Source organism: Salmo trutta, chromosome 27, assembly GCF_901001165.1.
Source record: "Salmo trutta chromosome 27, fSalTru1.1, whole genome shotgun sequence".
Taxonomy (NCBI): domain Eukaryota; kingdom Metazoa; phylum Chordata; class Actinopteri; order Salmoniformes; family Salmonidae; genus Salmo; species Salmo trutta.
Genome location: NC_042983.1, coordinates 7,747,549 through 7,768,916, shown reverse-complemented (window position 1 = coordinate 7,768,916; position 21,368 = coordinate 7,747,549). Strand labels below are relative to the sequence as shown.

The 21,368-nt window shown below is 43.7% G+C and overlaps 1 protein-coding gene across 2 annotated transcripts in view; it reads right to left on the bottom strand.

Moving 5' to 3' along the window:
- dock8 (dedicator of cytokinesis 8) overlaps positions 1-21,368 on the bottom strand; it is an 82,373-nt gene that overhangs the window by 40,984 nt on the left and 20,021 nt on the right. For both annotated transcript variants that reach the window (XM_029716508.1, XM_029716507.1), the window contains exons 3-8: positions 16,582-16,757; positions 14,636-14,707; positions 13,058-13,166; positions 9,688-9,900; positions 7,922-8,007; positions 6,494-6,560 (exon numbers count right to left, since the gene is read on the bottom strand). In XM_029716508.1, the coding sequence (XP_029572368.1) occupies positions 6,494-6,560; positions 7,922-8,007; positions 9,688-9,900; positions 13,058-13,166; positions 14,636-14,707; positions 16,582-16,757 (723 nt within the window). The remainder of the gene's footprint in view (positions 1-6,493; positions 6,561-7,921; positions 8,008-9,687; positions 9,901-13,057; positions 13,167-14,635; positions 14,708-16,581; positions 16,758-21,368) is intronic.

Genomic DNA, 21,368 nt, shown 5'->3' with positions numbered 1-21,368 from the left:
GTGGATTGGACCAACTCGTTGCAAAACTTTTTGCTACGGTGTGCCGTAATGAATGTGACCCGGTAGAGAAATTAGTATTGGGACAGGCCTTTTTCCCCCCTCATTCTACATTCCAACTAGTTTCTGTCTCAGGCTTTTGACCATGTTATTTTTAGAGGTTGGGATCACACAGAGAGCTGTTGAACCCACTCACTCACCCAGCTAAGAGCTCTACTATAAATCACCATCCTACTACAGATGCAGTCAAATACATTGGCACCCTTTCACTTTGCAATGGAGCAGAATGTTCTGTTCTTTCTTTTCAAACCCATTTGAACGGCTATTTTTACCCTGTAGGCACCTGGGGCCTCATTTATACACTGTGCGTATGTACAAAATATACCCCCCAAAAAGTGTGTGTGATACAGCATGAATGTATTTATTTATTTGGATACCCAGTAGCTTTTGCAGAAGCATCAGCTACTCTACCTGGGGTCCACAAAAATACGAAACATGACAAGTAACAAAACACTGATAGACAAGGACAATCACACAAACACAACGCTATACAAACAATACAAAAAAAAAAGGAAAAAAAATTACAGCAAAAGATTAAAACATTCTGCCAACACAGTAAACAGACCGGTAGTTTATGTAACATTTTTAACAGCAGGGGTAGGATACAGTATTGCTGTGCAATAGGAGTGCGACATCCTAAACCGATTTAATCTCAGAGTTTATGGCAGGACATAGAAACCCAATAATCTATTGATAAACTAAATATTGAACAACAATTCATTGTTGCATAGAAGTGTGGACTGCGGCAGTTAGCCTACTTTTAAACAGTTTCGAACATACAATCCATCTTGCAGAATGCGCGGACATGGCACTTGCTATATAGGCATCTAAGAGTAGCAACGTGAAGGCTACTGTTCCTGCGCGTTCCACACACGCCTGCTAACGAGATCATGTTTGAAACATTCAGTACAAAATATCAAAAGATTCTGCCCACACATCTACCGACAATGTGATCAAAATTGCCATTGCTCGTTCTTATAGAAACTGCCGTGGCCATGTTCCAATAATCCCCAAAATACAGGGGGTTATTGTCACCATAAAAATGGAGGGTGTTTTCCAAACTGAGTTTTAATACTCGTTCGCACACGCACGGTTTTACGACAGGTCCCATATTTAAAACGGGAAACATGCATAGGCCTACATGGAAGGCATGCGCTAAATTCATCAATCTCAATATTTCTGTATATGCACAGACTTTTCAGAAAAAGCGCATTCAGAAATGTCGTGTGAAATTTACTCAATGGTTTACGCAATGGTTATAAAGGGCCCTGCATTTTACCACAGGTGAGATCAGTTACACAGTAAACGAAAATCATTGCCTCCAACCAAATGAATGTGAATTGTGAATAATTTTGTCCAGGCCAGTCTGAGGTCCTGAGCTCTCTGGGAAAGTACTCAGACTCCTAGACTTTTTCCACATTTTGTTGCGTTACAGCCTTCTTCTAAAATTGATTAAATAGTTTTCCCCCCTCATCAATCTACACACAATATCCCATAATGACAAAGCAAAAACATGTTTTTAGAAATATTAGCAAAAAAAATTCAGATCCTTTACTAAGCACTTTGTTGAAGCACCTATTGGCAGCAATTACATCCTTGAGGCTTCTTGTGTATGACACTACAAGCTTGGCACTCTGCCGATCCTCTCAAGCTCTGTCAGGTTGAATGGGGAGCGTCATTGCACAGCTATTTTCTCCAGAGATGTTTGATCGGGTTCAAGTCCAGGCTCTGGCTGGGCCACTCAAGGACATTCAGAGACTTGTCCCGAAACCACTCCTGCGTTGTCTTGGCTGTGTGCTTAGGGTCGTTGTCCTGTTGGAAGGTGAACCTTCGCCCCAGTCTGAGGTCCTGAGCTCTCTGGAGCAGGTTTTCATCAAGGATCTCTCTGTACGTCGCTCCGTTCATCTTTCCCGACTAGTCTCCCAGTCCCTGCTGCTGAAAAACATCCCCACAGCATGATGCTGCTACCGCCATGCTTCCCCGTAGGGATGGTGCCAGGTTTCCTCCAGATGTGACGCTTGGCATTCAGGCCAAAGCGTTCAATCTTGGTTTCATCAGACCAGAGAATCTTGTTTCTTATGGTCTGAGAGTCCTTTAGGTGCCTTTTGGCAAACTCTGGAGCGCTGTCAGAGTTACCATCAGGTTCTTGGTCACCTCTCTGACAAAGGCCCTTCTCACCCGATTGCTCAGTTTGGCCGGGCGGCCAGCTCTAGGAAGAGTTTTGGTGGTTCCAAACTTCCTCCATTTAAGAATGAAGGAGGTCACTGTGTTCTTGGGGACCTTCAATGCTGCAGACATTTTTTTGGTACCCTTCCCCAGATCTGTGCCTCGACACAATCCTGTCTCAAAGCCCTAAGGACAATTCCTTCGACCTCATGGCTTGGTTTTTGCTCTGACATGTACTGTCAACTGTGGCACCATATATAGACAAGTGTGTGCCTTTCCAAATCATGTCCAATCAATTGAATTTAGCACAGGTGGACTCTAATCAAGAAGGAGAAACATCTCAAGGATGATCAATGGAAACAGGATCTCAGCAAAGGGTCTGAAAACTTATGTAAATAAGGGGGTCTGAATACTTTCCAGAATGCACTGTCTGACCATTTATGACTTTAAATCTACATTTGTTTTTATTTTGTTTTTCTTATTTGTCCTGTGCTGTTGTAAATCAAACAAATACACGTGTAATCACCCCCCAAAAAAGTATTATTTAATTATTTTATGCAAGTCTGCCAATATTTACTAAACAAAAATATAAATGCAACAATTTCCAAGACTTTACTGAGTTACAGTTCATATGAGGAAAACCGTAATTAGGCCCCAACCTATGGATTTCACTGGGAATACAGATATGCATCTGTTGGTCACCGATATTGTACCTTAAAAAAAAAAATGGGCCTCGGGATCTTGTCACGCTATTTCTGTGCATTCAAATTGCCATTGATAAAATGCAATTGTGTTCGTTGTCTGTAGCTTATGCCTGCCCATACCATAACCCCACCGCCACCACGGGGCACTCTGTTCACAACGTTGACATCAGCAAACCACTCACCCACATGGCGCCATGGACGTGGTCTGCGTTTGTGAGACCAGTTGGACGTACAGCCAAATTTTTTAAAAACGAGGCTGGAGGTGGCTTATGGTAGAGATATGAACATTAAATTCTCTGGCAACAGCTCTGGTGGAGATTCCTGCAGTCAGCATGCCAATTACACACCCCCTCAAAACTTGAGACATCGGTGGCATTGTGTTGAGTGACAAAACTCTACATTTTAGAGTGGCCTTTAATTGCCCTCAGCACAAGGTGCACCTGTGTAATGCTCATGCGATTTAATCAGCTTCTTGATATGCCACACCTGTCTGGTGGATGGATTATCTTGGCAAAGGAGAAATGCTCACTTACAGGGATGTAAACAAATTTGTGCACACATTTTTAGAGAAATAAGCTTTTTGGAACATTTCTGGGATCTTTTATTTCAGCTCATAAAACATGGGACCAACACTTTACATGTTGTGTTTATATTTTTGTTCAGTGTATTTGACTGCATCTGTATAATAGCACATCAATAGCACACTGGTCCTAGCATAGCTGCGATTCAACCAAGAATTGTCTTTGACATTGTGCTGGGAGACATACTTTGCCGCGAGAAGATCGGGAAGTGGAGACAGAAAATAACCTTACCCCAATATAGCTTAACTCCAAAAACGCTAAACCAGCTATATTGGGGTAGGGTTATTTTCATTCTCCACTTCCCGATCTTTTCTTAATGAAGTCTCCCAGCACAATGTCAAAAGACAATTCTTGGTTGAATCGCAGCTAGCCCTAGCAATGACCAAAAAACATTTTGAAGAAAGCCAAAAATGACAAAGAGCCTCTGTTTCTACGCCTCCTTTTGTGACTGTGTCCTAAGAAAAGGATGACCCTATGGAGACCCTGTACTCTGTGATAGTCATGTGAGGTCCATTACAACTTCTCCTCATTCCACATGTCACATTATTAGTCTTCTACAACAGTCTTTAACATTTCATAGCAGGACTGCTACAACAAACTGCCGTCCGTCTCTCTCTGATACTTGGGTCAACACTTCAAAGTTCAACATTTCGCATCGTCTCCATAGTGACAGCTATGCAAAGTGTATTACATTTAAAAAGCCAAGAGTTCCACAGCACGTCATATTAATTTTGATGAGACACAGCACAGCTGAGGATCCCTGGCTGTGTTCTAAACATTTGGCATAAACCTCCACTTAACCTCACAATCCTCTGGCTGCACCATGCTTGGTATGATAATCCTATTGCTGTTGTAGTCAATACGCACACCGTGGTTGGTCTAATAATCATAACCATTGTCGCTATAATAACCGTTCCTACTGTGTACTGCAGGGGATTGTCAACTGGTGGCCCACAGGCCAAATTCGGCCCACGGGGCATTTTATTTGGCACCCAAAAGTTTTCTGAGAAAAAAGTAAATAATCAATTGTCTTATTTTTTCTTTTTTTTGGGGGGGGGGGGGGGCATAAAATACTGTAAAATCACTAGAAATTGAGCTCACAATGATTTCAATTTAGGATATCGTTTCCAAAGTATTTCCACTCATAAATAGAGAGACATACAGTATTTGATCATGTACCAATGTAATCAAGGATTTAAATGATGTTTTTGTGAAACATACTGTAATATCTGTTTGGGCTTCTTGCAGAGTACAAATGATTCATAATTATGTTCCAACCCCCAACCCCCGATATCCACTCAAGAAAGAAATTGTCCTGCGGCTGAATCTAGTTGGGGACCCCTGGTGTACTGTAACCCTCTCAGTCAGTCAGTCAGGGCAGGACAGGATTAGAGGAACGTTTCAAGGGAATTATATCAACATCTGCTGCATATTTCCCAGATGTGAAACCAAAACAGCATTAAAACATAGCATTTCACTGCATAGCAACAGAAAAGCAATGGTGAATGTGAGAAATAAAGAGGGACAGAAACATAAATACAGAGAGAGAGAGAGAGAGAGAGAGAGAGAGAGAGAGAGAGAGAGAGAGAGACAGAGACACAGAAAGAGAGACAGACAAACAGACAGAGTGTCACGCCCTGACCTGAGAGAGACGGTTTATTTCTCTATTTTGTTAGGTCAGGGTGTGGGGTGGGCATTCTATGTCATTATATTTCTATGTTTTGGCCAGGTATGGTTTCCAATCAGAGGCAGCTGTCTATCGTTGTCTCTGATTGGGAACCATACTTAGGCAGCCTTTTCCCACCTGTGTTTGTGGGTAGTTGTTTTCTGTTTTGTGTTTCTGTACCTGACAGAACTGTGCGCTTTCGTTTCCCTTTGTTATTTTTGGTCGAGTGTTTGTTTGATTTAAATAAATAAATCATGAACACGTGCCACACTGCATCTTGGTCCCCTCTCTACGACGATCGTTACAGAGAGAGACAGATCGAGAGAGAGAGAGAGTGTGAGAGACAGCGACAGAAGAGAGAGAACCTCAGTCACCAAACCCCTCTTTTCCAGATTGAGTCACATCAATTGTAATTGGTTAAACAAGCTGGACAGTATGTCATCCTGGTCCATAACAGAGGGATGCTTCATGGGCCTACAACATAGTGTCTTTGTCAGGCCTTTCTGCCTCCTCCTCTAATGAATTCAATAAGGAGGATGTTGTGTTAACCTTCACAATAACACATTGTGCCCGATGGATCTTATGGAGAATAGCAGTATCTAGTCCCTCGCTATGCAGTTGACATGGTGCATAATAAAGGGAAAGGCAGTACAAAAAAAAAACAGTAATACTTTCACAGACTGCCCAACCAGGACGCAGTGTGGCCAGATGACCATGGAGGTCAGTGGCTCAAATCCTAATGAGGGACACGTGGTGCCCTTAAATCCAAATTCCACTCCAAAAAAAGATACAGCTGTGCAAGTCCATAACACACATGCTACTAGCTTTGGCTAACGGTGTTTGGATAGGAGAGTACAGTGTGAATTAGATGGTTCACTCCTATGAACACGGCTATGCTTGCTCTACTGGCGAGGCCTCTCAGTCCCAGGGCCTCCGGACTGTGGCTAAAGCCTTGGATATCCCACTGATACATCACTTCACTGACCACCAACACAAACCATAACACACTGGCCATAAGACGACCTAAAGGACGAAATGCACCGTTGCTGACGAAAAGTGAAAAGCAAGTCCTATTGCCTCTGACCAGAACATCGGCTGCCATTTTCTGTTCATTTCCCCGACAATTCTACATGTTGAATTGCCACGGTTCGTCGACACCCAAGAAGGTGGTCTACTGCGCCCGGCCGACGTTTTGCTATGGCACGTCTTGTCCTCGGCACGCATTACCCTCCAACGACATGAGATGACCTCATAAGCAGGCCAAAGAATACAGCACTCAAAAAAAAACACAAAACATCAGAAGGAAAGACCTACTGTACCTTTTTCTTCTCTCTCAGGTCGTACAGAGCCAGGGTAGCAAACAGTGGCTCGATATCAATCTCAAACCTATGGCGGACCGGGGAGAAAGAGTATCAGACTGTCATTTCATAGCAGCAGTGTGTTGACCAGCAAGCAGACATCACCTGTTAAAATCAATCTATTCTATTGTACTCTACTCTATTCTATTCATCAACTCAGGATAATCAACAGATGCAACAGCGATACGAAATGTGGACGCATGTACTTGCATAGCATAGCATAGCATAGCATAGCATAGCATAGCATAGCATAGCATAGCATAGCATAGCATAGCACTAAGCCTATCTAGAGAGCGATGAGTCAAGCTGAAAGTTGGGACAGGCTGCTGCCAAAACACTGCTTAGAGATGATGCAGAACTTAGCTGAAATATTTAGCGGTTTTACGGTGTGGGAGAGGCAGAAAGAGAGAAAAGGAGAGAGAGAGAGAGAGTGGGTTGGCAGCGCACTACATTGCTGCCTGCCATAAGTTGAGGGACAGTGTCTGACAGACCAATAAACCTGCACATGTCCTCTACTGTATGATTATTGTTGAATGTATGGTTATATTGACCGTTGGTTATTGTTGTTACCGTTGTCCCGTTGACAATTTTTGATTCTCATTTTTATTTATATTGTAAATATCCAAAGTAAGCTTTGGCAATATGTACATTGTTACGTCATGCCAATAAATTGAAGAGAGAGAGAGAGAGAGAGAGAGAGAGAGAGAGAGAGAGAGAGAGAGAGAGAGAGAGAGAGAGAGAGAGAGAGAGAGAGAGAGAGAGAGAGAGAGAGAGAGAGAGAGAATGCAGAAAAAGTGAGAGAGAGCAAGAAGAGGCGAGCCCACAGAAAGAATGTGGAAGAGAGGGTGAGAATATGAGTGAGGGAAAGAGAGAGAGGGACTGTATTCCACAGAAAGTGATTGTCTAGAGCCCTCAAACTCAACTCTGGACCTCGAAGCCAGTTGGCCTGCATTTTTTCATTGTTCCCCTCTAAATAGGGACTGATTTAGACCTTGGACATCAGGTGGGTGCAATTAATTATCAGGTAGAACAGAAAACCAGCAGGCTCCGGACCTCGCAGGGTAGGAGTTGAACACCCCTGGTTTAGAGGAAATGCAACAGCCACTGTACCGCACAGCTACCACACTAAAGGCAATGGTTCAGACCAAACGAAATGGTCTGGTTAGACTTCTCCAAGACAAATGATGGTCTGACAGCTGCAGCAGCACACAAATTCATGCTAAATGTCCTCTCTCAGTGTTCATCTCACACAAACTCTCTGTGGGCTACACTTCTCTCTCTCTCTCTGACACCCAGTCAGACACACTGTTGTTTCTCACATACAGGTAGCTAGTTAGCTAGAAGCATACAATTCTTTTCCTTCTGTGATAAGTCATGTAATTCCTGTACCTGATGGCCTGGCACCGGATGAGGATCCTGTCTCCCATGTGCTCTTTGGGACAGTCGGGAATAGGCCGGATCTCCACTGCATCATCCTGGAATACCAGAGGAATGTCATGGATCTAGCCACTCATAAGCAGAAGCATGCTCTGTATTCCTGTATGTGCGTTAGTGATGTACGGGTCAGCTGTTTGTTCACCCGCACCCGCCGGCAATTGCTAATAACCCATCCACAGCCACCCGACAATATGTGATAAAGTTCAAATCTGAGGCTCGCAACCGACACTAACCCGCTAACATAGAATATTTGCTGTAGGCTACAGTCAGAGACGGTGGAACAATTTTTTTGACAGTGGGAGGAGCAGGTTTATTTTTGCCCGATTTACATATGATTCTTATTAGAATTTATGACATTTTGGTAGGCTATTGGTTAGTCAACTTGTCTATAATTAGATACATGCAGCTTCTCTCCTGTTATTATATGTTGCCCTAGAAGACTAAATAAGCCCTTGCTCACCAGAATGTCATAAATGCTTCACCCTAGTTGACATCTGTAAAGTGCTCTGTCATCTAATGCTTCTTCCTCAGAGCAAAGAAGTTTAGGGACCGGGGAGAAAATGCAATGACAAAAAAATGTAAATGGGTCAGATTTTCTGTGCAAAATTTTCAAATGACATCAGTTTGACCGGTTGTAAGGAAATAGAAAGCTGTAAAAATGACCCAACATGTTTCTGATAAGATTTCAGTTTGGCTTGGATTCATATTTTATGTGGTTGAAATACTAATCAGCTTTATGATACACCTCTACAGACAGTATATACTGTAACTGCGCATTCACATTCTCTCAAGATGCTGAATAAATTTTTTATTTTGTTTTCACTCCTGTTCCCAAGTCAAAAAATCTCTACATTTGGAGTATCATTTCACTTCAAGAAATGCTTAATTCTGCAAGAGTTAATATGAAGGCTATGTGAGAGGTTATACACCTACAGTCAATGTCCAGATTCCAGTTTCCATTTAACCCATCTAAACAGTAGGCTACAGTTCCCTTTATGTGCCTTAGGCCTATTTGAAATCCCCTGTCTTGTGACTGTCGAATTTGTATAGCGCCTCTGCTATAATCCTCTTCACCAAATCTTTCCAAAACACTACTTTTCTGGCCCTCCCTTCTATTTTCAACTCTGCATTTCACAGCTTTTCTCCTATTGAATTGAACTCCGACATTGTCCTTTTTTCCTCAGTGGAATGACGTTAACAAAAGTGTTTGGCGACTGGCGTAGGCTATTTGGCACGTGTAGGCCTACACTGTTATGCCATAAAGCTTATGCACTAATGCCAGAAAGCCTAAAATAATGAAAAGAAAAACCTCAATGTAGCATTTAGATATCAATTTCACAAGAATGATACATTTATGGACTTTTTATAGTATTGTTTTCTTTTTATTCAATCCACCCGCCACCCACCCTTCATTCACACAATACTTCATGACCCTAAACCCTAAATTCTTATTTACAATTACGGCCTACCCCGGCCAAACCCTAACCCGGACGACGCTGGGCCAATTGTGCGCCGCCTTATGGGACTCCAAATCCCGGCCGGTTGTGATACAGCCTGGAATCGAACCAGGGTCTGTAGTGACACCTTTAGCACTGAGATGCAGTGCCTTAGACCGCTGCGCCACTCGGGACTGTAACCGCGGGGATTGCAGGTTATGAGTCAACCCGCGCATCGCTAGTGTTTGTGTGTGTGCGCGCACACGCGTGTCCCTCTCTCACCTCGTCAGTGGGTGGGTACAAGGCGAACAGGTCTGCGTGGCGGTTCCCCTGCCGGGCTTCCAGGTTGAACCTGTCCAGGTCATCATGGTTACTGAAGCGCAGTAGCCCGTCCACTCTGGGGTCAGGGGTCAGACCAGAGCGGAGGTCAAAGTCAGAGGAGGTCAGGGTCCTGCCCGAGTCATCACTCAGTACCGCCAGGGAGGGGGACTTCACCTGTAATAATAATGACAGGTATTAGAAGATAGGAAATGGACAGGGAGTGAGGAGGTAGGAAGAGGATGGAAAAGAGAACATCCAAAATACTCAATTCTCCCAACAAAATAATGTTACTTCTCCCAAACAAAAGTATATTTCATGTAGGCCTACATTGCAAGTGTTTCCAAATAATTGCATTTCTTCAAGCGCTTAGGCCGGTAACTTGCTATGCAAGTGCAGCAGAGAGGTAAGACGTCATCCATAGATTCCTAACTGTGTGTGAACATCAAGAGAATCAAGGCAACCTCATGGAATCCATGACTAATGGGTTCAACTCCAGGGGAGCCCAGCAACTTCGGAGCAAATGGGTGCATCCTACCACCACAGAGAGACGAGTGTTAATCAGGGGTATTGCAAACATGGAATCACTCTACCACTGAGCTACATGACAAGACGGCTCTGGATTTTTCAGGCTACGTCCTACTTCCAACCACACCATCCCTCCACCTGCCAACCCCCCTCCCTCACAGCGCACCCGCACCCTTCATTCATTCTCTCTGTTGCCATCCTTCAGCAAATCTGCCTCATTTGGGTCAAAATATTTACTCAAATCTTTCGTCTTCAACAATCCAGGAATTTCACCCTTTAAAACATAAGAGGAAACATCCATCCATCTTCCATCTAACCTCCACACCCTGACCACTGCCTCACAGTGCCCCAATCCAAACCAGGCTTCCCCAATCTGGGCCACAGGGCTCCAGGCAACCCCACAGGATTGCTAATGATTCCCAGAGTGCTGCAGTGTTGGAGCATGGGACAATTAGAGGCTGAGTTACAATAGGCCTGTTCTTCTCCTCTTTCTGGCCTGGAGCGGATGGGAAACCCACGGCTGGAACAAGGGGCCTTTGGTTTGGGTGATTGGGGCTTGGCAATACCTGGGGAATGGGGCTGGGGAGAGGAGCTGGGGCTGGAGACAACTTGGCTGGTGCTGGGAGCTGACTGAGGATGGCTGGTGCTAGGGGAAGGACTGTTGAATAGAGCTGGGGGCTGGCTAAGGCTGGAGACAGAGGTTAGCTGGGGCTGGGACTTGACTGTCAGGGGGTTGGAGCTTTGAGCTTGGGACTAGGGGCTGGGAGAGGTGGGGCTGGAGCATGGGGTTGGCTGGGTGCTGTCCGGGGACTTGGCAGGACAGAGAATTGGATGCTGACTGGGGCTGTTCGGAAACAGACGGGGACTGCATGAATATTCACACCTCATTGGGTGCAGGGTAGGCTGGGTTAACATGAGGGAGACGGTGCCAGGACAGAGGTAATAGAAATGACAAAACACTTCTGTGTTCAGTGCTGTGCTCCCCAACCCCTCCTGTCTCTCCTTCTCTCGGTTCTCTCGGTTCTCTCCCTCCCCTCTGTTCTCTGGCACCCCAATGGTGGAACAAGCTCCCTCACGACGCCAGGACAGCGGAGTCAATCACCACCTTCCGGAGACACCTGAAACACCACCTCTTTAAGGAATACCTGGGATAGGATAAAGTAATCCTTCTACCCCCCCCCCCCGAAAGATTTAGATGCACTATTGTAAAGTGGTTGTTCCACTGGATATCTTAAGGTGATTTGTAAGTCGCTCTGGATAAGAGCGTCTGCTAAATGACTTAAATGTAAATGTAAATGTTCTCTCCCGCCCCTCTGTTCTCTCCCGCCCCTCTGTTCTCTCCCTCAGCCTCTCCACTTTCATTCCACACTGATTAGATTGTCCTCACCATTAAATCAGTGTGTGAAGATGAAGAGAGGTGTAATCATAGAGAGATGTCTGAGAAACTGTTTCCTGTGAGACAGACAGGGGCGAGGACACCTGTGGTGCTGCATCTGACAAGGAAACCACCGCATAGGTTTCCACTGTATAAACCACCGCATAGGTTTCCACTGTATAAACCACCGCATAGGTTTCCACTGTATAAACCACCGCATTGGTTTCCACTGTATAAACCACCGCATTGGTTTCCACTGTATAAACCACCGCATTGGTTTCCACTGTATAAACCACCGCATTGGTTTCCACTGTATAAACCACCGCATTGGTTTCCACTGTATAAACCACCGCATTGGTTTCCACTGTATAAACCACCGCATTGGTTTCCACTGTATAAACCACCGCATTGGTTTCCACTGTATAAACCACCGCATAGGTTTCCACTGTATAAACCACCGCATAGGTTTCCACTGTATAAACCACCGCATAGGTTTCCACTGTATAAACCACCGCAAAGGTTTCCACTGTATAAACCACCGCAAAGGTTTCCACTGTATAAACCACCGCAAAGGTTTCCACTGTATAAACCACCGCAAAGGTTTCCACTGTATAAACCACCGCAAAGGTTTCCACTGTATAAACCACCGCAAAGGTTTCCACTGTATAAACCACCGCAAAGGTTTCCACTGTATAAACCACCGCAAAGGTTTCCACTGTATAAACCACCGCAAAGGTTTCCACTGTATAAACCACCGCAAAGGTTTCCACTGTATAAACCACCGCAAAGGTTTCCACTGTATAAACCACCGCAAAGGTTTCCACTGTATAAACCACCGCAAAGGTTTCCACTGTATAAACCACCGCAAAGGTTTCCACTGTATAAACCACCGCAAAGGTTTCCACTGTATAAACCACCGCAAAGGTTTCCACTGTATAAACCACCGCAAAGGTTTCCACTGTATAAACCACCGCATAGGTTTCCACTGTATAAACCACCGCAAAGGTTTCCACTGTATAAACCACCGCATAGGTTTCCACTGTATAAACCACCGCAAAGGTTTCCACTGTATAAACCACTGCATAGGTTTCCACTGTATAAACCACTGCATAAAACAAAAACAAAAAAACGATATATATCAATCGATCTGAGGAGTCAGGAGATTGAAACAACTGTAGAATTTGGGTTTCATGATGAACATGTTATACAGCACCCAGGGTATCATGTTACTCTGTTTATTTCAATCCGTAATGTATCCGAGAGCTGCATGCGATACTACTGTAAACTCTGGATGTACTCTGGTCTCCCGATGACAATGGGACTGACAGAACTGCTCCTTGCAGACCCAAACTCTGATTTGTTTTGTTAAAACCTATTTGGGTCATCTGTCGTGGTGTTGTGTATGCATTCTTGTGTAAATTGTGTGGTTACCCGTGTCTCTTGTTTCTCTGGCTGGACGTCGGATTCAAAAATCTGTTTCCGCAGAGTTTTGTGTAGACTTGCCCGCTCGGAATATGCACTCCAACCATCTCCCTGGCACCTGCCCACACACACACACACACCACCCCGGATACAGCATGGTTACTGATACACCGCTGGCATTTTAATTGAAAACAAACCAGATTACAGACATACAAACAGAACTGCAGTGTGTGTGTGTGTGTGGGTGTGTGTGTGTGTGTGTGTGTGTGTGTGTGTGTGTGAGATAAAACTAGCAGGCCTTGGCTGTAATCAGTGTGTGAAGATGAAGAGAGGTGTAATCACAGTTTCTCAGACATCTCTCCGTTTCCTGTGAGACAGACAGGGGCGAAGACACCTGTGGTGCTGCATCTGACAAGGAAACCACTGCATAGGTTTCTACTGTATAAACCACCGCATAGGTTTCCACTGTATAAACCACCGCATAGGTTTCCACTGTATAAACCACCGCATAGGTTTCCACTGTATAAACCACCGCATAGGTTTCCACTGTATAAACCACCGCATAGGTTTCCACTGTATAAACCACCGCATAGGTTTCCACTGTATAAACCACCGCATAGTTTTCCACTGTATTAACCACTGCATAGTTTTCCACTGTATTAACCACTGCATAGTTTTCCACTGTATACATCCCTGCATAGTTTTCTATTGTATAAATCCCTTCATAGGTTTCCACTGTATAAACCACTGCATAGTTTTCCACTGTATTAACCACTGCATAGTTTTCCACTGTATACATCCCTGCATAGTTTTCTATTGTATAAATCCCTTCATAGGTTTCCACTGTATAAACCACTGCATACGTTTCCACTGTATAAACCACTGCATAGTTTTCTATTGTATAAATTACTGCATAGTTTTCTATTGTATAAATTACTGCCTAGGTTTCTATTGTATAAATCACTGCATAGTTTTCTATTGTATAAATCACTGCATAGTTTTCTATTGTATAAATCACTGCATAGTTTTCTATTGTATAAATCACTTCATAGTTTTCTATTGTATAAATCACTTCATAGGTTTCCACACTGCATAGGTTTCCACACTGCATAGGTTTCCACACTGCATAGGTTTCCACTGTATAAACCACTGCATACGTTTCCACTGTATAAACCACTGCATATGTTTCCACTGTATAAATCACTGCATAGTTTTCTACTGTATAAATCACTGCCTAGGATTCCACTGCCTAGGTTCCCACTGTATAAACCGCTGCATAACGTTTCCACTGTATAAACCACTGCATTCTGTAGCTTCCCACTGTAAAAACCACTGCATAGGTTTCCACTGTGTCGTCTGCACCAGTGGTCACCAACCCTGGTCCTGGAGACCGGGCCACCTGGCGTGTAGGCTTGAGTTGTTGTTCCACAGCCTTTAGTCATATTGTCCCAATGCCCGCACACCAAGTAGCGCTCCAGGGTTAATGATCACTAGCAGACACACATCAAGCATTTGACAGGTCAGTAGTCATGAAGGAAAGAAAACGACAGAAAGCAGTCCCTGAACGTGTCATCATAAGAAGCTTACCTCCTGCTGACCATCAGCCAGGGCTGGGTGTAACTCTGAACACAGTCCTTCACATGGGAATCCAGCTCCACCCTATAGAGATACAGGAGGACAGAGAGTGAATGAGAAGGATGGAACGCACACACATACGATAGCATACGCACGTATGCACTCATTCAAGTGTGCGGGCACGCACACACATGCGGAAATACCCTCCACACACAGCCTGCATATGACCTGTTCCACTCCTTCTGCATTCCTATCTTATCAGCATTACCTGTACTATCACGTTCAAGGTGAGTGACAATCCAAAAGACGCTAAAACACCACTGGCTCAATACTTTCTGGGTTGTAAAGAGCCTTCTGAGGTATGATAAGCCATTGTAGTGGGACCTAGTAAACTAGTGAGTGGGGCCCTTGAAACAGATATGGGTTCGTAGCAGGGAAAGTTACTGGGACTATAGACTGTCTTAAATCAATGCCGATCCCAGAACTCTAGACCCATGCCCTCTCCACAATCTGTGGAGATCTAATAGGCATAAGCAGTATAGTGTGGCAAGAAAAAGTATGTGAACCCTTTGGAAATACCTGGATTTCTGCATGAATTGGTCATAAAATGTGATCTGATCTTCATCTAAGTCACAAGAATAGACAAACACCGTCTGCTTAAACTAATAACACAGAAACAACTATGTTTTTATGTCTTTATTGAACACACCGTGTAAACATTCACAGTGCAGGGTGGGAAAAGTATGTGAACCCTTGGATTTAATAACTGGTTGACCCTCCTTTGGCAGCAATAACCTCAACCTTTCTGTAGTTGCCGATCAGACCTGCACAACGGTCAGGAGGAATATTGGACCATTCCTCTTTACAAAACTGTTTCAGTTCAGCAATATTCTTGGGATGTCTGGTGTGAACTGCTCTCTCGAGGTCATGCTACAGCATCTCAATCGGGTTGAGGGCAGGACTCTGACTGGGCCACTCCAGAAGGCGTATTTTCTTCTGTTGAAGCCATTCTGTTGTTGATTTACTTCTGTGTTTTGGGTTGTTGTCCTGTTGCATCACCCAACTTCTGTTGAGCTTCAAATTGGCAGACAGATAAAGACATTTTGCAGGAGAATGTTAGGCTAAACTTGGGAATTCATTTTTCCTTCGATGATTGCAAGCTGTCCAGGCCCTGAGGCAGCAAAGCAGCACCAAACCAGGATGCTCCCTCCACCATACTTTACAGTTGGGATGAGGTTTTGATGTTGGTGTGCTGTGCTGTGCCTTTTTTTCTCCACACATAGAGTTGTGTGTTTCTTTCATAAAACTAAACTGTAGTTTCATCTGTCCACAGAACATTTTGCCAGTAGCGCTGTGGAACATTCAGGTGCACTTTTGCAAACTTCTGACGTGCAGCAATGTTTGCAGTGCTGAACTTTCTCCATTTATAGACAATTTGTCTTACCGTGGACTGATGAACATCAAGGCTTTCAGAGATACTTTTGTAACCCTTTCCAGCTTTATGCAAGTCAACAATTCTTAATCTTAGGTCTTCTGAGATCTCTTTTATTCGAGGCATGGTTCACATCAGGCAATGCTTCTTGTGAATAGCAAACTCACATTTTGTGAGTGTTTGTTATAGGGCAAGGCAGCTCTAACCAAAATCTCCAATCTCGTTTCAATGATTGTACTCCAGGTTAGCTGACTCCTGACTCCAATTAGCTTTTGGAGAAGTCATTAGCCTAGGGGTTCACATACTTTTCCCAACCTACACTGTGAATGTTTAAATTATGTATTCAATATAGACAAGAAAAATTCAATCATTTGTGTGTGACTTAGATGAAAATCAGATCAAATTTGATGACCAATTTATGCAGAAATCCAGGTAATTCCAAACGGTTCACATACTTTTTCTTGCCACTGTAGTAACAGGTATGGTTGACTTTATTCTATATTGAACATGTGATCATGCAACCCACCCCTCATCGGGTACAGAGTGGCGTACGGTCCGACACTCCTTCTCCACATATTCTACTTCCAGGTCGTCGTCAGGGAAATCTCCGAGCTCCCGCATGAGGGCGGAGTCTCCGCCCTGCAGCTGTGACATCAGAAACTCCTCCAAGTCCAAGGGCTCCACCGCGTCATACGACTGGGGCTAGAGAGAGAGAGAGACAGAGAGAGATCGAGAGAGCGAGAGAGAACGGTTAAATAGAGGAACAGACAAGTATTACATAGACAACACAGACTGGGACTAGAATGGAGAGATACACAGTATGTTTTCTATACTGTACTATATTGTATACAGTATAGCGAAAGGGGGAGAAGGAGACGGAGAGATGGATTGAGAGAGAGAGCGGTAGAGGGAGAAAAGAGAGAAATAACTGAGGGGCAAGAGAGAAAAACGTTTATTTTTGTTTCATGCCGAGGGCACAGCCAGGAAATGGTTAAGACACAAAGATACTACGCAACTACATGATGACATTCTTAAGGTTATGAATACACTCACTGTAGTGCATCTAAATGTGATATTGATAGGAGGTTAGAGCCAGATAGTTCCAGATATGTATTCATTGGCGTCAATGAAAGGATTGCCTGGCCTTGAAGCATACCAAGAACTTAACAACACATTTTTTAAGGGGAGAGAGGCAAAACGAAGTGAGAGAGAGAGAGGCAGAGAGAGAGAGAGAGAGAGAGAGAGAGAAAGAGGCAGAAAGAGAGAAAGAGAGAGAGAGCGAGAGAGAGGCAGAAAGAGAGAAAGAGCGTGAGGGAGAGAGCGAGAGAGAGGCAGAAAGAGAAAGAGAGCGCAAGAGAGAGAGAAATGAAAAGTCAGAAAGATGAATCATCCTTGAAGGCTTTGGGGGCCTGGGTACAGCACAGGGAGTTTCTTATAGCCCTCCGTCATATCCAAATATTACAGAGCTGGGAGGAGGAGGAGGACAGCTTGGATCACTACTCTGCTCTCAACAACCTCAGATCTGTCGGGAATGAGTGGACCGAGCTCATATCGAGAGAAAAGGAACTTAGAGGAACTCGACATAACCTTAGACGGAAACTTCAGATAAACCATTATCCATTCCTATCATATTAGTCCAGTCATCCTCCTCATAAGAGGCTAACCCTCTGCAACCGTACTACAACCCCTGGGGAACTACACCCCGTATAACTCCCTATCCTAACGGGTGACTGACCTTTGGATGACAGCTCACGGTGTTCATGTATGGAAACATCATCACAGGCAAAAACAGACAACAGTTTTGTTACGTGGTTGTTATGCTGTGTCGGTACTGTAACTACTGTGGTCTTTAAATGACATGACTCTTCACGTGGAAGCTGTAAGACACGCACATAAAACAATACCTGAATGGTAATAAATTGGTACCTGCCAAATTCTCGTCGGAGCAGTAACTGTGTGGCTCCATATACAGTGGTTCAATTATTATACGGTAATCTGTGAAGTACGGCTCAGAAATCCTCAAGAGGCCTCGAAGAACTTCAGTTTACCGTTGTAAAGAAAAGACGATCTGAATGGAGAATAATCTGGAGAGCCCTTCGGAAAACGTCACACCTCCAGCCTTATCCCACACAAGTCTGTGATAAAAAGAGTCAGGGAAATAAACATGCTTTTTGTCACCAGAGACAGACGAGAGGCTGCATCGGTGACACTGTACATGTTCCAGATCTGTGTCTTTATACACTTCTCTGGGCTGTATGTGAGGGCATGACATGACAGGAGGGTATTGCAGGTGCTTCTGAGAGAGGGCTGTGGCTGCTGAACCTGTGCATACGACGACCACATAAATCTGATCATACATACGGCTGCATCGGTGAACAAATGTCACAAAAGCTTAGATTTGTGACTAAAATCCCCAAAAATGTTAAGTGTCCAGAAAAAGAAAAGTGTTGTGCTTCCATCTGTTTTGTAAATGCTGCTCTCTGCCACATCTCTCTGCCACAAGACTCATTTGCATGATAGCCAAGTGTCAAAGGGAGGTTGAGCGAGAAAGAAAGAAAGAAAGAAAGAAAGAAAGAAAGAAAGAAAGAAAGAAAGAAAGAACGAAAGAACGAAAGAACGAAAGAACGAAAGAACGAAAGAACGAAAGAACGAAAGAACGAAAGAACGAAAGAACGAAAGAACGAAAGAACGAAAGAACGAAAGAAAGAAAGAAAGAAAGAAAGAAAGAAAGAAAGAAAGAAAGAAAGAAAGAAAGAAAGAAAGAAAGAAAGAAAGAAAGAAAGAAAGAAAGAAAGAAAGAACGAACGAACGAACGAACGAACGAACGAACGAACGAACGAAAGAACGAAAGAAAGAAAGAAAGAAAGAAAGAAAGAAAGAAAGAAAAAAGAAATGCAGCCGTGTTGAACAGAGGTGAAAGCAGTCCTGGATTCCTTTTGCTCCGACATGTTTTTGACGTCATCCGTGATGTTTTTTTACTACACCAGTGCCATGCTAGGCGGAAAACAGGAACTGGCAACACAGAGAGAAAGACCAGAGATACATAGACAACAACAAAAAAGAGAGTCATGTGTTCAAAATAAACGGTATGTCTTTACCAGATGGTACAAGGCTTCATTGCTTGTATTTTGTTTCGTGTGAGGAGTGAATCTGGACAAGCATCCTAATACTCCCTAAGATATTTGAGTGAACCCCAGACATTTAAATGCTTGGGGAATCATGGCTGCATTTCTCCTTTCATAATATACGTTCTCTTTCCCTTCCTTAGCATGGGAGCCAAATGAAACAAATACATGCATACATACCTCTGTCCTAACTCCCAGGCATCCTGAACTATGGAGAAATGCTCTCAGCTGGGCCAGTAACAGGCTGTTGTCCATACCAGCAGTCAGACTATTGGACTACTACACTATTGCTCCTGAAGCAGTAAGCAGGGAAGGGAAGCATTTCAATAACACTTAAGCTGCAAGACATGTTTCAATCCCTTTTGTGCATTTTGTAATTATATTTGATAATACATTTAAAATATAATATTTTCTAATACATAATATGCACATTTGTTGTTTTGTCTTGGGGGTGTGTAGTATTTTGTCCAAAAGATATATATATATATATATATATATATATGAGGATACATCTTGCCTATCCCTAACAGTAACACTGTTCTCTCTGCTACCGCACGGCAAGCGGTACCGGAGCGCCAAGTCTAGGTCCAAGAGGCTTCTAAACAGCTTCTACCCCCAAGCCATAAGACTCCTGAACATCTAGTCAAATGGCTACCCAGACTATTTGCATTGCCCCCCCTCCCCCTCTTTTACACCGCTGCTACTCTCTGTTGTTATCATCTATGCATAGTCACTTTAATAACTCTACCTACATGTACATATTACCTCAACTCACCGGTTCCCCCGCACATTGACTCTGTACCGGTACCCCCCTGTATATAGTCTTGCTATTGTTATTTTACTGCTGCTGTTTAATTACTTGTTACTTTTATTTCTTATCTGTATTTTTTTTTAACTGCATTGTTGGTTAGGGGCTCGTAAGTAAGCATTTCACTGGAAGGTGTTGTATTCGGCGCATGTGACTAATACAATTTGAACACAGTTATACTACTCAACTCTGCAATGTGTCTTTTCAACCTAATTAAAGAACCAGTAACCTACTTCCCTAAGAGGAAACTACTACCCACAGGCTGTACCAAATACCCAGTCTAACAACACATCACCTGCCTCTAAGCTCAACACTGGCTGCTTACACACACATTTTAAACATAAAAGTGGAGGTCTCGAGATGACCGTTTGTAGAACTATAACACAGGTACACTGAATTTGAAGTAGACTTACCCTGCTAAATATTCAACATGTAAGAGGGAAGTTAACAAATTGGTGCATTCCTGGAAACAAGAAGAGTTAACCATAAGCTGTCACAAAACTCAGAGGGACCCTCAGACCCAACTCCAAAGTGAATCCTAGCCCCTACCACAAGGCACTGTAGTTGATGTGAAAAGGAGTGGATAGGTATATGCAACTTGGTGGAATTACTCCCGGCCTTTCAGAGGGCAAAGTGGAGCCATCAACATTTTGCTAATACCTATCCAATGTTTTTCGGTCTCTACGTGAAGTTGGTAAGGGAAGTGACTAGGAGTTGATTTGGTAAAAAAGCTGTGGTAACAACAAGCAAGGTAAAACACTTGACTACAAGAAGTGGCATCAACAAGGCCTCCATCAATCATCTCTTGTGTTTCTAGAGACAGAACCCCACCCCACACACACAAGCAAGTGCACACTTACAAAAGCGGGGCACGCACAGACAAGCGCAACACAAACACACACTCATGTCATCCATCATTTTGGAAATGATGATTAACTAATAACAATGCGGATCATTATACGTCCTAAAAATAGAGAGATGAATCATAGCAATGATCATCATCATCCCACACATCTGCCTGCAGCTCCACTGAGCTCCTCCGCTGATGATGCACCATGGGAAAATATCAACATGCAGAGGATGTTATTAAAAACCACTCTCCTGCATTGCAAATCCACAGATATTACATATTTGCCAGTGTAAGCTGGTAGGTAAGCAGGCCATCCCATATCTCTACAGTAGCCTGCGCACTGACCCATTTCCCAAGCAGGTTGGACATTAACCACAATAATAACTAGGGGTTGGGCCAACTCTCCCTCCTCTGGCCTAGTCAGCTGCCTAGCAGCCGACAGAGGCATATCAAAGGGATGAAGCCTAGAGTCAGAGAGATTTAAAAAAATAAAAAAAAAACATTATTTAACCTTTATTTAACTAGGCAAG